Source organism: Aricia agestis, chromosome Z (genome assembly GCF_905147365.1).
Source record: "Aricia agestis chromosome Z, ilAriAges1.1, whole genome shotgun sequence".
NCBI lineage: Eukaryota > Metazoa > Arthropoda > Insecta > Lepidoptera > Lycaenidae > Aricia > Aricia agestis.
The window spans coordinates 32761282-32777682 of record NC_056428.1 but is presented as its reverse complement, the minus strand read 5'-3'; the positions used below and the strand labels follow the sequence as shown (position 1 = coordinate 32777682).

At 36.7% G+C, this 16401-nt stretch overlaps 1 protein-coding gene across 3 annotated transcripts in view; it reads left to right on the top strand.

The window, feature by feature from the left end:
• The window catches only part of LOC121739385 (circadian locomoter output cycles protein kaput), a 69573-nt gene that overhangs the window by 13544 nt on the left and 39628 nt on the right, over positions 1-16401 (top strand). For 2 of the 3 annotated variants that reach the window (XM_042131828.1, XM_042131827.1), the window contains exons 1-6: positions 2698-2991; positions 6179-6327; positions 6480-6661; positions 7580-7697; positions 12038-12133; positions 14353-14422. In XM_042131828.1, coding sequence (XP_041987762.1) covers positions 2954-2991; positions 6179-6327; positions 6480-6661; positions 7580-7697; positions 12038-12133; positions 14353-14422 — 653 coding nt within the window. In that variant the 5' untranslated portion in view covers positions 2698-2953. Of the gene's footprint in view, positions 1-2697; positions 2992-6178; positions 6328-6479; positions 6662-7579; positions 7698-12037; positions 12134-14352; positions 14423-16401 lie in introns of those variants that run through there. The other variant, XM_042131830.1, reaches the window with a different exon arrangement.

Genomic DNA, 16401 nt, shown 5'->3' with positions numbered 1-16401 from the left:
AGATATTATTGAGTTTTGTGGTTCCGCTAAAAAAGATTACATCTAAAGTTGGACAAGGCTTTAACTTTAACAGTTTTTGCTCAGCGATGATGAATCAGTCAGTCAGTCAGTCAGGACATGTAATTTTATAAGTATAGAAGATATTATTGAGTTTTGTGGTTCCGCTAAATAAGATTACATCTAAAGTTCGACAAGGCTTTATTTGAACGGGTCGAGAAAAGGAACTAAACGCTTCAACCATGGATAAAGTATTATAGTATAGAGGTATAGATGTAGTCTTAGCCCGTAATCGCGTGGCCATTTTGTGCTTATTTTCATACAAGTAGTGTGCGTTTATTTTCTTGAATATTTCTATTTGTCGATTATTTGTCCCAGTGTTGCCAACTATGAGGATTTCCCACTAAATGATGGGCTTCATGAATTAACACTTTTATTACATGAAATATGCAGACCGACTCCTTTGTTATGTCCTAGTAAGTAGGACATAACATTGCACGGTTTTGACGCTTATACATATATATAAGGCTCTCTGTACCTCAATGTGTCGAACTGTATACTATAATACTTTATCTATGCACAAAAAATTGATATTTTATGGATATTTTGTACCTAATCTGTGACAAAGTCGCCGCGACAAGTTGTATGTTCTAACCTTCAAGCGGGCGCGCGCTATTTTGTAACGGCAGTGGTCGCTCGAAACCTAAAAGACGTCGTAGGTGAATTTGGGAAACAAACACTTTTCATTCAACATTATTTATTATTTCATAAAATTAATTATTACTCTTTTTAAAAGTAAACAGTCCACCCAGAAAATTAAATTTATTTTTAATAAAAACTTAATTATTAAATCCGGTGATCCAAAGTAGCTTATGTTGTGTGAACAGCGACAGAAAAAGAGATCGGAATTTTCTTATCCTAGTTGCAATTTATTTTTCATCTAGCAATAACACTCGCTGTTATCGGTCAACGACGACTTAGTTTTATAAATAAACATAGAATTTGCCTCAATTATATAAAAACTACATATAAAATTATAAGAGAGGCCCGCGGAGTCTTTTCGACGCCGGCACCGAGACCAAAACAATTGAGGTCCTTGCTGCAAAGGGGGTGCGGAGAGTAAGTGTAAGCTATTTATTTTGTAGGAAAAGTTACTGAGAGAATGATACAGATTCAACGAGAAATGTCGATAATATAAACGAAAATGTATTGAGGTGAGTCGAATCGAGCCGCGCGACCGCTTTTAGGTCAACTTCCTATTCTGCCGATATTGTCTAATCTGAATATTGGAACTAAATTGGAACCGAATATTGAATAACATAATATTTTATTAATGTTTAAAATAATAACTTTATGAAAAGATACAACATAATATGTAAAAAGTGGTACTCGGGGACTACCGTGAAGACAGTGTGATTTTGATGAGGTATGGAGTTAGCACTTATAATATTATATTGAATTAACTCATCTAAGGCTAAATTTTACTGCAGAAAAACATCACGATCAATCATATTAATTTAACTTACTTCTAGAGCGGGTAGCAAGAAGCAACGCGGGGCAAAGCTAGTATTATTTAAATTAGTACCAAAACACGATTTACAAATTACATACCTTTAATATAGTCCGTCAAGAAAGTGAAGAAATTAAAAAGTGGCAACATCGTAGTGTCATCCCTTTTTTCGTAGATTCAGTAGTCTAAGATATTCTCTTTGGTAGATTGATTTGACACTACGATGTTGCCACTTTTTAATTTCTTCACTTTCTTGACAGACTATATTATATTATTCCATTGAAAATCTGATAATATTACACTCAATACTCATGGGTATCAAGGGCACTGACCTCCATTACACAAGTACCGTAGAGGCTGTTCGACAAGGCTGTTTATGAACGTGGCGAGAAAGGGAACTAACCATAGACTTAATATATACTGTCGGAACTAACGCTTCTATCATACAAAAACGTCATTTTTGACAGTTCTCCTTTACCAGCAGCGCACATTAACTGACATTGACACATTCAATTAAAGCCTTGTCGAACTGTACGCTTGACTTAAGAATTTAAGATCTCCTTGTGAGTATAGTATTCGTTGTTTGATACCCTTTGAATTTTATATTACACTTGACAGCTGTTTTTTGTGCCTATTTGAAGCGGAATCAGCGCCCCAATGCGGGGAAAGAGAACTAAATCTGACGTAACAATGACGTTTGAAAGTCACCATATTGGCGCTGATAGTAGTAGTGGGAGTACTTGGAACTAATACTAGTTTCTACAACCCACCTACAGGCTACAACCAATAGCGATTAGGTGGCTATTTATGGTATATTCACGCCGCATGCATGCCATTCACCAAATATATACTAGTAATCTGTGCCATTCACGCATTAATGCCAATGATTGAGCTGGATGTCCTTAATTTATGTGGATGACCACAGAGTACTTTATTATATTGTGGATGACACACGTCTTGTCGCGGCGACGATACACATCGAATGCCACAGATTATATATTTAAAAAGGTAGTGAACTGATATCAAATGACAAATTACCTGAAAGTTGAAACCTGCCTTGTATCTAGAATTTATTAAGCCACTCTGACATTGGCAACTCACCGAGGCGGCCATTTTTTAAAAAAGAAGAAGAAGAATCTAGATGACGGATCTTAATCTGATTTCTGATAAAAAAAAAAGTTGATGGGCAACAGGACGAGCCAGCTTGTGAATTTAGAAGAATTAAAATCTATAAGTACTTAAAAAGTTCATAAAAGAAAAAGATACAAAAGTCAAAACACTTGTATACCTGTGTTACAATCGTATGCATCGAAGTTAAATGCACAGAAACATTATTGTTTGCCTTTAAAGTGATTTTCCAAATAATATTCCGTGTACAGTCTATAATAATTCGTCATAAAATGAATATTATTTAGATGCATAGGTGTCTGTAAACTCGAAGACACCATGGATGACGACGGAGACGACAAAGATGACACAAAACGGTAAACATTGCATCCACTTCACCTTAGAGAGCACAGGATCATGATATCTGCTAAGTAGTACAAATTTTATTACAACGTAGGTCTTATTTTGATTTCCTTCCAGTGCTAACAATGCAGTATAGCCAGTATAGCAAGTTCAGTACCTATCTCATGTGTTTTTTCTCAAGCTATATTTTACCTATTATATTATATTATGAAACATTGGGTACAATATGAAGATGGTGTTCTAGTTATTTCAGTAATTATTATTTTCTTGTGTTTTTCATGTTAGTTAATGGACAAATAAAACAATAAATTATAAAACTCATTGAAATATGTGAGTCCTAATACAATATGTAAGAATTTCAAAATGCATAATAACACTTAGGGTTGCCATCACCCAATTCCCTTCGCCGGTCAGGCACGACAAAATTCCCGGACATTTGGCCGAAATGTGGTTATTTCCCCGGACACCTCTTAAACAGTATTTACGATAAAGTCTTGCCAATTTTTGCTTTTCCAACAAGAATTTGTAAAAATCTGCCTAACTCAAATCCGTGCAACCGGACTCTTTTCAAAAACCCGGCCAGACGCACCCCGGACGCCCTTCAAACTAGGACAAATCCGGGGAAATCCGGACGGATGGCAACCACTACACTTAAAATTGTTGTTGCTATAATATTCAACATTACATATTACTAGCTGTCCCGACAAACATTGTTTTGCCATATAAATCATTTTTGGTATGAAAAATAGATGTGGGCCGATACTCAGACCTACTCAATATGCTCACAAAATTTCATGAGAATCGGTCAAGCCATTTCAGAGGAGTACGGGAACAAACATTGTGACACGAGAATTTTATATATAAGACTAGCTGACCCAGCAAACATTGTTTTGCCATATAAACCAGGGATGAACAATGACTAAATTACTAAAATGGCTATAAACAGATAGGGTTGGTGATAAAAAAGTAAAAATTTAGGGTTGTATGTATTTTTTAATGCCACATTATAAAAAAATAAAAACAAAAAATTTTGTCCAAAAATTAAAAACAAATATTTTTAAGGGTGACAACCCTTATTACTTAGGGGTATGAAAAATAGATGTTGGCCGATTCTCAGACCTACTCAATATGCTCACAAAATTTCATGAGAATCGATCAAGCCGTTTCAGAGGAGTATGGGAACAAACATTGTGACATGAGAATTTTATATATAAGATTAGCTAAACAAAAACTTTTTTGAAATTATTGTAACTTAATATTATAAAAAGTTTCATATTCAGACAAACACAAACTCAGTTAACTAGTGCAACAAAATATTAGAATTGCTTAAGAACTTTTCTATAACACATAATTTTTTTCTCTTGTCAATATTTTCGACTATTCATATTTGGGGGCGTCCCCAAATTACGTGAGGTGTTTAAGGGGGAAAGGGGGTCTAGTCAAATCTCATCTAATCTTATGTTAGGTCTCGGGAAATCTCACGTAATTGTTTTCTCATTGTTACAAAAAAAAAAAACTATTTGGTGCATTTCATCCAGATTGTACAATCTGCTTTAATGCACCTCTACTTTAAGATCTCAAATTATTTAAATAACAGACGGATGGACGGACAGACAGACAGACAGACACACTTCATAAAGTCACTCTCTATGCATTTCATAAAGTTTCTTCACTTCACTTCAAATAAGTGATACAACAAATGTGATTTTTTTGGCTTTTTTTGCTCATTATCACTAATGGCAGCCGGTAGGAACTTGAAATATTCACAAAATCTTTAGGTACCTAATTATAATTTTACTTTTATAATTTATAATAAAAGTAAAGTAAAAGAAATATTTAAGGGGGGTTTCCATACAAGAAAACACAATTTTTGCTTAGTTTTGCTTTTTCCGACTCGCACTTGACCGTTTTTTTTCCTACGCTTACACACGATTTCCAAGCTGGATTCCAAATTTAATCCTTCTAGGTTAATCTGGTAGTGGGTTAGAATTTTGATCTAACTATAGGTCAGTCAGTGATATCGGACGCTAATATCTTATTAATAACCATTCGAGGTCTGTTTATGAAATTTAGAGCATATAATATTTATCTCGCAGGTCTCAACATATGAGCCAAATTTGAAATGTTTATGTGCAATAGTTTGTGAATTATGAGGGCTTAATTAATAGTAATGGCTGCAAATGGTTCCTGTAATATTACAACGGTACTGCTTGCCAGTTCTGTTATACTTGAACTTGGCTTGACACGCTACTGCGTGTTTTTAAAGATTTTAAAAATATAATTTTATTAACATACCTTGAAGCAAACTTGAACCTATATTGGCTTTTTGGAAATTCACCAATATTAAGCTGTTAAGCATTTGCCATTTGTGTAACTAATCCACAAAAAATAATAATTGTTGAGTTATGATTTATGAATGCAGTCTTGTTCTAAATCAGGGGTCGGCAAGTAATTTTAGGTGGGGTCCGGACTCCGGATACTGTGGGAAAATTTTAACGAGGTCCAGAAAAAACATACTTGTCCTATGTAGCTTAAAAATATTATTTTAATTAATAAATGTATATGTATACCTTATCTATGTACTAAGGTTCACTCGGCGTAACTGGGCGGTAGCGGTTATTGACTCCCTGTCAAAAACTTTCTATATTGTTACGTGCTAGGGTTCGAAGATTTGGAGAGAAAGACCTGGTGACTCTCTTGAAGACTTTATTAACACTGCACTAAACACTAGGTCACAACACTTAGCACTAAGCCCAAACACTAATCACTAGGTCCAATCACTAAGCACTATCATTGTCCTAGGTCCGTATACCATGTACCGTAACAATATAAACCGTGTTTGACAATAAGGTGTCAGATGTTATCAATCGCTGCTTTGTATAGAAAATGACAAGTTTTTGACAGGGAGTCAATGACCGCTACCGCCAAGTTACGCCGAGTGAACTTTAATTGATACTAGTTATAAAATACATTACAATAATTCGCGGTCCGAGATTCGGCCTTTCGCGGTCCGCAAATGGACCGCAGTCCGCCTGTTGCCTACCACTGTTCTAAATGATTTAAAAAACTTAAACTAATTTTTTTGTAGGATGATACATAATTATAATTATATTATGTAAAATGTAAATGCTTCACAGCGTCCAATTAGAGTTTAAGTTTAATAGCTCTATTGCTTTCTTTTAATTAATGTGCTTGTTTTAGGCGAACACGTAACCTTAGCGAGAAGAAGAGGAGGGATCAGTTTAACATGCTTGTTAATGAGCTTGGATCTATGATCTCCTCAAGTAACCGCCGAATGGACAAATCTACTGTGCTCAAGTCCACAATATCATTCCTGAAAAATCATAATGGTAAGTACTAATATTTTCTGATAGTAGTAAAACTTGTGAAATGAAAAGAAAATAGTATTCAAAGCATATTATAGAATTAAATAATTTTTCTTTGTCATACTTTTATACTTTACAAATGTTATTGTTCAACATTTGTATGTCTATAATTTTAGAAGTTACTATCCGTTCGCGAGTACACGACGTCCAAGAAGATTGGAAGCCAACTTTTCTGTCAAATGAAGAGTTTACATATTTAATGCTCGAAGCCCTAGAGGGTTTTATCATGGTGCTGGCACCAGACGGTACAATTCATTACGTCTCCGAGAGCATCACTTCGCTACTGGGACATAGTTCTGTGAGTATTAGCTATTCAGTTGTTTAATGTTTATGTTCAGGAATCCACAATCTTTGTTGCAAGTTTTAAAAAAAGTATTAAAAAACTATGTTATTATTGTTACATGAGTTGAACAATGTGTACTGTTGTGAACAGTATTTGGTGCAGTTTTTTTAATACACACAGTTACATGTAATCAATACTGATTGTATATATTTTAATACCTATCTGTTATTTTGAGCAAAAGGCAAGATTTATCAAGTTAGCGCCTACCCGCCATATCAATCGCTCACGGTTTAACAAACTATGCTTAAATTTATTAAAATGGTTATTAAAAAGTGTGTAAAGTGTAAAAAAAACATTACAAAAAAGGTGCCATGACTAGAATGTAGTAGATGTAATAAAATAGTCCACGCGGATACTATTTGCTCAAAGTTGTCCAACAAACAATTAAATACCCTACGAAACGCAAGTTGAACGCTCAGCAAACGGAAGGAAGCCGACACGTTTTAACCTTTACACGATCCTTATTTTTGTATCGATGCAAACGCCACGTTTTTCGAACGCAACTAGAACGTGCTGTAAGCGCGCGCTTGTATCCGGTCTGTATCGCGTTTAAATCGCGTTCGTGTCGCGTTGTCTATCGATCGGCGGCGCCGCGTTTGACCACAGTAAAGCGCATTTCAATAGCATTCAACTTACGTCTGTATTGATACAAACGCGTGTTACAAGCGGGTTTCATTAGCGTTTATCTTGCGTTTTCATCGATACAAACGCGCGTTTCCTTTGCGTCAAAAAGCGTGTAGTATGGCAAAACGCGATAAAAACACGCAGAGGACGAGCGCATCAGAAACGCGCGTTGTCAGTGCGCAAAAAATACGTCGTGTGGAAAGGCCCTTATCCTTCTTTATTTATAAGACCTTTCATACTTTATTTCAGAACGACATTATCCAGACAAATTTATTTGATTTAACATATCAAGACGATCGCTCGAATCTGTACAATATCTTACAAAATAATACCACAGCGGCCGATTCAACTGTAACACAGTCTGCAGGTGAGAGCTCCTACTATGTAATTTATGTATTTTGTTTGTACTGTAGACTACAGTCTACATAGCACATTTAGACATATTTTACCTCGGAGTATCCACGAGAAAGACTCTTATTGAGTTTATTATAATTTTGCAGTATATGGTAAAATAAAAACAATCAGAAATTTTGAAGAAGTTTGGAACATACAAGTCACGTGTTTCTTGTGGTTTTTGTATGAGTCGTGTATGAAAATTGTCTATGAAATTCACGAATACTATTTGACCAATGTTCATTAACCCTGCGTTTATTTACTGGTGTCATTGAAAAAATATCTGAATTATACATAGAGCATTTTATGTATTCTTGTGTATTTTCTGTTATATAAAGCGAGTATTCAGGGAGTACGTAATCAGAAACAGTTTAAGGAAAATTTTTGAAATAAGTATATAATATTATATTTTTAAGAATAAAGTTTAATTTTTGTTACAGTGAAAGATAAGCTTACTTATATTTTATTTTATGTCCTGCTTGTTATTTTACGCAATGCGAAATGTGAAATTACTAAACCTTTTTTTGAGACCCTTTTGTAATGTTGCCAACAACAAATCTTGGATAATTTTCCCGATAAATGTCATAAGGATAAAAATTTTGTATTTGATAAATTCAGCAAGATTGTTAAATTATGCAATTTGTTTTAAATACCCGAAATTATAAGATAAAAGCGATAAAATAATGCCTGTGCGATTATATTTGTAGCCTTTCACTTGGCTTGTGTCTCTTTATACGACGCTTAGCATATCTAGCTCGTTCGTAAATAATTCATTTATTCGTGTTTTTGAAGGTTTTTATATTGAATAACATTGTAATTTTATATACCTTATACATTTGACTATGAAAGGCTTTTATGAAACCTAGAATGGTCGATGTACTTGAAGCCTCTCTGTTTTTGAACATAATAATATTTATTATTTATTATATAATATTTATTATTTATTATTTATTATTAATAAACGAAGATTGAGACAGACATACTCACCAATGTTTCTGTCTTTGTTTTGTCCTGGCAACCAGATTTTGTCCTTGATTGATTTTTAATTTTTTAATGATGTACAGTCGCTGAAGCCCATCATATTCGTCTAAAGTCTAAACTCTAAAGACTCATTTTATTTGTCTATTTTCTTGTAAGTGCTGGCCATTTGCTCTTTGATCATTGTTTTCTTGATAATATTATAAATTTGCTCATAAGCGAAAGCGAAGTATGAAATAGTAGATAGTAATATTTGGGATATAATATACGAGCTGCCGAAGATTTTTTGTGGCTCTCTAAAGTGTATATTATACTACGAATAATAAAAACTAAGGAAAAGTAACTCCGTGAAAAAACATGCTCCACAATACTTGTCAAAAAAGTGTACCTAATGGTGCCTTCTCACGGCGCGTATTATCGCAAGCCGCGCCGCGCCCGCTCGAGCCACGCGCCGTGTGAAGGGGTGGCTCGGGCTGGCTCGAGCAGGCGCGTTTTATATCACGCGCCAGCTCGAGCCACGCGCCCGAAGAAAGTGGTGGCGTGGTTGCGTTCTCACGGCGCGTGCTACCACGAGCCGCGCCGCGCCCGCTCGAGCCACGCGCCGTGTGAAGGGGTGGCGCGGCGCGGCTCGTGCAGGCGCGTCCCGATCCGATTAAAGTCGGTAACTTCAAAGGCGCGGCTTGAGCAAACAGGCGAGCACGAGCCACCCCTCCTCACGGCGCGTGATATCACAAGCCGCGCCACGCCGACAAAAATTCAAGTAAAATGAAACTTTACTAACACGAAAATAGATATCATTTTGCTCTAAGTCACTACGTTAAATAAGTAAAATTTAATTAAATACAACTTTATTCACTAGGCAACTAGGTTGCATTTCAATCTATGCCGCTAATTTTAGTAAATTAAGCGTAATTAATTTATTTGATAACAGATGCCGCTGTTTGGCGGCTACATCGCGCTATAGCTAGCACGAAGATTTTTATTATAGGTGATTAACGAATATGAAATTCTTTCACTTACACTCATTCTTGGTGTTGTAGAATTATCACGCCAGAGGGATTTAAGTCCCAGGGTGGGATATCCTGGGGGCTGGGACTAAATTCCTATGGCATGTATTGGTCCTCAAATACTGGTGGCAGTTCATTCCTGAGTTTTACAGTGCATGGCAGGATGTTACGCAAAAAATGCACGGTGGAAGACCGCCACTCACCAAGGTGATGAGGATTGATGATGGTATGTTTTTCGCGTGGAATGATGACGAAAGCTTGCAGGATGTACGGTTACGAACAATAATAATTGCTCAGAACCTTCCCAGTTCCCCGTGATGCTATACTACTTTTATAATTCACAATAATAATTATTATTATGTTTCCACTCGTACTGGTGGAAGAAAGACGCTTCTGTCCGAGCACAACATCACTAAATCCGCCTGTACGGCTACCCTGGGACTAAAATCGCTCTGGCATGATAATTCTACAACACCAAGAGTGAGTGGGAATGGAAATAACTTCATACTAATTAATCACCTTATACCTATAACAAATATCTTCGTGCTAGCTATAGCGCGATGTAGCCGCCAAGCAGCGGCATCTGTTATCAAAATAAGGGAATTAAACCTAATATAATAAAATTTGCGGCATAGATTGAAATGCAACCTAGTTGCCTAGTGAATAAAGTTGCATTTCATTAAAATTTACTTATTTAACGTAGTGACTTAGAGCAAAATGATATCTATTATCGTGTTGATAAAGTTTAATTTTACTTGAATGTTTGTCAGCGCGGCGCGGCTTGTGATATAACGCGCCGTGAGAAGGGGTGGCTTGTGTTCGCCTGTGGCTCGTGCTCGCTCGTTGTAGCTGGCTCGGCGCGGCGCGGCTTGTGATGTCACACGCCGTGAGAAGCCAGCCTTAGGTACACATTTCAATACATTTGCAATATTTAGGTGACCTTGAGCGGTACTAGGCTGATGTTACATGACAGATCAAAAGGAACCAAATTTAAAACGGTAATAGTATGGGAGTTACGATTCCTTAGTTTTTATTATTCGTAGATATTATATCATGTGTGTGACATCGTGAAGTAAAATTATATTATGCATATTAGTGATGTAACGAATGTTGGATTTTTCACATTCGCGAATGTGAATGCGATTGCGAATAGTTATCTTCAACATTCGCGAATGCGAATATTTTAAAATTTCAAAAAAAGCGCGCGTAAAATGTTCGACAGGTTTGACGTATTCGTGTCGGCCATCTTTAAATTGAACATAGCCGAACCGATTTTGCTTATAGTCTGTCAAGAAAGTGAAGAAATTAAAAAGTGGCAACATCGTAGTGTCACCCCTTCTTTCTTAGATTGATTTGAAAGGGAAGATGGGAGTTACTACCCTACGATGTTGCCACTTTTTAATTTCTTCACTTTCTTGACAGACTATAATTGAATGAATTTAGTCACAGAAAGTTAATTCTAAAAGTTTTATTTTGTTTTGAGTTTAGTTTTATGTTTTATGTTTCAAGTAATTGTTTAGTTTTTTAGTAAATAGAAATTGTAAACTTTATTTAAAAATGATAGTAAAGTAATAATATACTACTAAATGAATGCAAACCTTACATAGTATACCAACAAGGCTGATTAATGTTAAATTTGATAAGATCTCTGAAGTTATTTTTTCATAAATGACTAATGAGGCTTTAATTAAGAATGTAGAAGTATGATTTAATAAAAAAATCTAAGTGTTATCTATTGTATTATTATATTATTTCAAATGCATGCATATAATAATTTCCTTTTTGATTATTAAAACATTCGCTAAATATTCGCATAATTTTTGCGAATGCGAATGCGAATGCGAATATTGAAAAATACGCGGATATTCGCGAATGCGAATATGAATATCCGTTACATCACTAATGCATATCTAGTAGCAATTGAATAAAATGTGTTACCAAAATATGTTAAGAATTAATAGTAATTTTATGCTTTGCTAATTTGAGATAATGATACAGTATCATTCTTAAATTTTGTCAAATCTGACGCGTAGCAATATAGTATTTAATTATTAGCAAGTTAATACTTAATAGCTCAATTGGATCTGTGACTATCTGTCTCAGTCCTCAGATCAGATCAAACACATTGTGTAGATCAGATCACACTGATCCATACACTGTGTCCAAGCTCTACATACACAGGTTTTTAGACAGTCTGATCGTGTATGATTGTCCACGATCGACGTCCATTGGGCAATCCCAACGTGGGGTTTTATGGCCTTGTTTGTCTATAAGAAATGTCCACGAATGGCCAGGAGGGTTTGACTGGAACCAATTTCTACTGTTTCAGAAAATGAAATTCGGTTTCAATGTCACTTGCGTAGAGGAACGTTGGATTTCCGAGACAACGTCAACTATGAACTCGTAGAGTTCAACGGACACTTCCGTAAGTAGAGACCCGTACTAATATACCCGTACTAATATACCCGTACTAATACTAATAATACCTAACATTTTAATTTCAAATACAAATTTAAAATTTCAAAGTGGAAATATAGGAAAGTCCCCGTGCATCTCGAGGCCTATATTAAATAATATTTTAGTGGTAACGGAGGCGCAGTCAACTGACGTAGGTAAAAGTAGCTGTACGATTTAGCCAGTTAAGAGTCCGGGTGCCATCGCAGTTCTCATACAAACGTTATATCAAGATAATTTCCCATACGAGAATATTTACCATATTTGAGTTATTATTCAGCTTAAGATAGTAATTGCCTAGGTGTACCCTGTACAAAGATTCACTGCAAAATATTTACATACTAAATTGTAATCGTTGGCAGACGGTAAATCAAATCACGTTTAGTTTAAAAATAAAATAACACATTATATAAATTAAAAATAACTTTTATTCCACGTGATTTGACAAAGAAATGTTGTCATTCATTTCACGAGGACCGAGGTTTATTTTAAGAGAAAAGTTTGACATAGTGTAGGTCTTCTTGCTAAAAAAAAAGTTTGCTTAACTGTAGAGTTAACTTAACTCAACTTTTAAATCTGTTTACGGTCAACAGAAAGATGAAGAGAATTATACAATAATCGGCCAAGTGCTAGTCGGACTCGCGCACGTTAGGTATCGTACCGCTATAGAGCGAAAGTAGGCAAAAATTGTGTATTTTTGTATGGGGAGCTCCCATATTAAAATATTCTTTTTATTTTTATTTTATTATTAATTTTAAAGTATAAAATAAATTAGGGATTTAGTAAAAATTTCAAGTGCCTACCAGCCGAGCTAGCACGCTGCACGGCCACCAGTAGAAATGCGAAAGCATGGACAAACTGTGGACATAAACTTAAGGTGCCGGTCCGATCTTTACGCGGCTAATCGCAACCGACAAAAAATCAATTAAAATGCCACTTTATGACAAACTATAGTATTATATGTCGTAAAGTAAGATGTTATGTGAATTTTTAGGACTATATTCTGTCATAAAGTGGCATTTGAATTGAATTTTTCGGAACAAAAAAAGATCAGAACGGCACCTTAAGTTTATCTCCACAGTTTGTGACTATAGCCTGTCATAAAATGACATTTTAATTGAATTTTTCGGAACGAAAACAGTTTGGAACGACACCTTAAGTTTATCTCCTCCATATCTCAACAGTTTGTCTATACTTTCGAATTTCCACTGGTTACCGTGCTAGGGCTACTGGTGTCTTTATTGCCCCCTTAACACGTTGATGGACAGTACCGCCCATAGACGTAAATATTTAAAAAATGTTACAAAGCGATACGACAGTACGCCTGTCGACGTATGAGTTTAGGTCAAGCCACAGAGAGTAAGTACTCTGCAAGACGATCGATTTCTCATACAAGCATTAGGTGCGGCTTTTTGTAGTGTCACCGTAGAGGTTTCTTAGACTTTTGTACTGTCACCATGTAATGAATTACACACACTTAAAGGTCACACATTGAAAATTTTTCGTCCGCCCACACCGCATACAGCATACTACGCCTCTAGACGTCGTCTTTTCAAACATTTAGCTCAGTACTGCGCAGCGGCGGTGCATCACGGGTTGCTAAATGCCAAATGGTTTCTATAAAAATAAAATCATATTTTGTAGATGGCGGGTACGGATTGTTATGAACAGCAGCAAAAAAGACTTAAGGATATATACTATAGGACTTATTTGATGCGGCTTCGTCTCCCGGATCAAGTGAAAACCCTTTTGCTGACGATAGCTGATTGACGAATGACGCCTATGGACGCATTTAAACTGTCGTGCTACATAATATATAATATATTTCCTGCGTGTTGTGACACTACGTCTATAGACAATGTATGAAAAAAAGTAGTGTCAAACATTACAAGTACTGTTCATCAACGTGTTAAATATTAACTGTATTTTATATTTACTGTTTGTTGTTTAAATAACGGCAACAGGAATACACAATCTGTGAAAATTTCAGAATTCTAGCTATAGCGGTTTTTTTGAGATACAGCCTGGAGACAGACAGACAGACGTACAAACATCGAAGTCTCAGTAATGGGCTCCCGTTTTTACTCTTTGGGTACGGAACCCCAAAACATACAATCTAATATACCTGTACCGAAATAATATTTCATAATATTTTAAGTTTTTATTTTATTTTATGTATTATTTTTCTAGGTATGTTACAGTATGTTGAACAGACAGACAATGAGGAGCATTCAGGGTATCAGAGGGAACAAGAATCAAGGCAAGTTTTTTATATTTACTATCAATGTTCAGTTATTAAAGAGGAAAAAATTTTGAAAGAGCTTAACTCGTGTTATTTCTATACTCGCACGCGAATTTAACGCTATTTTGTTTCCATACTGCGAAACAAAAGACAAGCAGTATTCTAAGTCTCGAAATCAGACAGGCCTCGAAAGTAGCGGCAGGGCGCGCGGCAAGCGGCTTTCGAGACTATTAATCCGGAATCGGGAATGAAGCGCGCGTCACGTCGCCGATAATATCGCGTCGTGATAAAGTCTAGTTATTTAGTGTATATAATTTATATGTTTGTTAGTCATTAAGGTATATTGTATGTAGCCTGATATAAATAAATAAATTAAAATCTATACATTGGAACGCGCCGCTCCCGTTCCGCCGCCGCTCCCGTCCCGCTGCCCGCTGATTTCGAGACTGAAGTCTTAAGGCATTAAAATTTCTCTCTGAAGCTGTTCAGAAAGGTAAACAAACCCTCGTGATCTGTCACGAGTCGAACTCATTTTCATAATATAAACGTGACTCCTTTACGTTTTTACTTTGATCCGTTCAAAAGTTGTGAAATGAAGCCCCATAAAATGTTGATAAAGTTTTATTCGATAGGGTTAGTGAATTTTTACAGAATATGGGGCCTCTAAAATCATATGTATTTTTAACCGACTTCCAAAAAGGAGAAGGTTACTCAATTCGACCGTATATATATTGTTACGGTACATGGTATACGGACACCTAGTGCCATCTAGCGACAAACCAGCGAAACTTACCGAGGGAACACAGGCAACATAAATCCCCTACTCAATACTAGATGGCATGAGGTGCGCAAGTACATACTCGAACCTTCTAGAAAAGTCCAACATTTATTACGTGTTTACCGGTTTATTTTGTTAACGTGTTTAGTTGCTTATGTTTATTGTGGTACATGCTCGAGCCTCCTAGAAAGTTCAACTTGTTTACGTGAATCGGGAACTTTCTGGAATTCGTCTCGCCATATAAAAAGCCGCAGGTAGACGGCCCGGAGTTCAGTTCGTTTCGAGCTTTCATCAAGGCGATTTCGGAGTGACAACAAGTGATCAATAGTGAGTGAACCAGTGAAACCTGCGACTTGGCTACGACCTAGGACAGTGATAGTGCTTAGTGATTGGACCTAGTGATTAGTGTTTGGACTTAGTGCTAAGTGTTGTGACCTAGTGTGTGCTTGTGTGACCTAGACATAATGAATAAAGTCTTCAAAAGAGTCACCAGGTCTTTCTCTCCGAATTCTTCGAACCCTAGCACGTAACAACTGGTGTCAGAAGTGCGATTTGGAGATGCCACTGACTCCGAGAGAGGACTTCAAGGGGAGTGTCTCCTCAATTACAAAGCCTAATTGAGTTAATTCAGGCTCTGCAAGAGTCACAAGTCCGCAAGCTCGGCGCTTTGCAAGAGTCACAAGACCGCAAGCTCGGCGCTTTGCAGGAGTCACAAGAGCAACAAAAGGACCTCCCAAGAAAAAGCGCTATTGGCAATAAAGGATGTTAGTGACACGGTGACTAAGCTTCGGAAAGATGTCGACATAACGGAAGAACGCGTTACCGGGCTAGGAGTGGAATGAATGTGAAAACCGGCCTTACAGAATTACAGAAGTGGAAAGTTCGCCTGGAAACCACAGGAGTCGCGACGTGTAGTGGAACTTCCGGAGTGGCACACGGGCCAAGAGTAAAAGTACCGCCATACGACGGCACTACTTCTTGGAACGCTTACCGTCAGCAATTCCAGACTGTTGCTTCTGCCAACGGATGGACTGACGAACAATGCCTGACCGCTCTCACTGTCGCGCTCTGAGGGCAAGCCTTGTCGGTCCTGGAAGCACATACAGGAAATGGGTTCAAAGACCTGATGGAGGCCCTTGAATCCAGATACGGGGAGCGACACCTGGAGCACGTGTTTCGTGCCCAACTGCGTGACAGAGTCCAACGCTCAGGAGAAGGA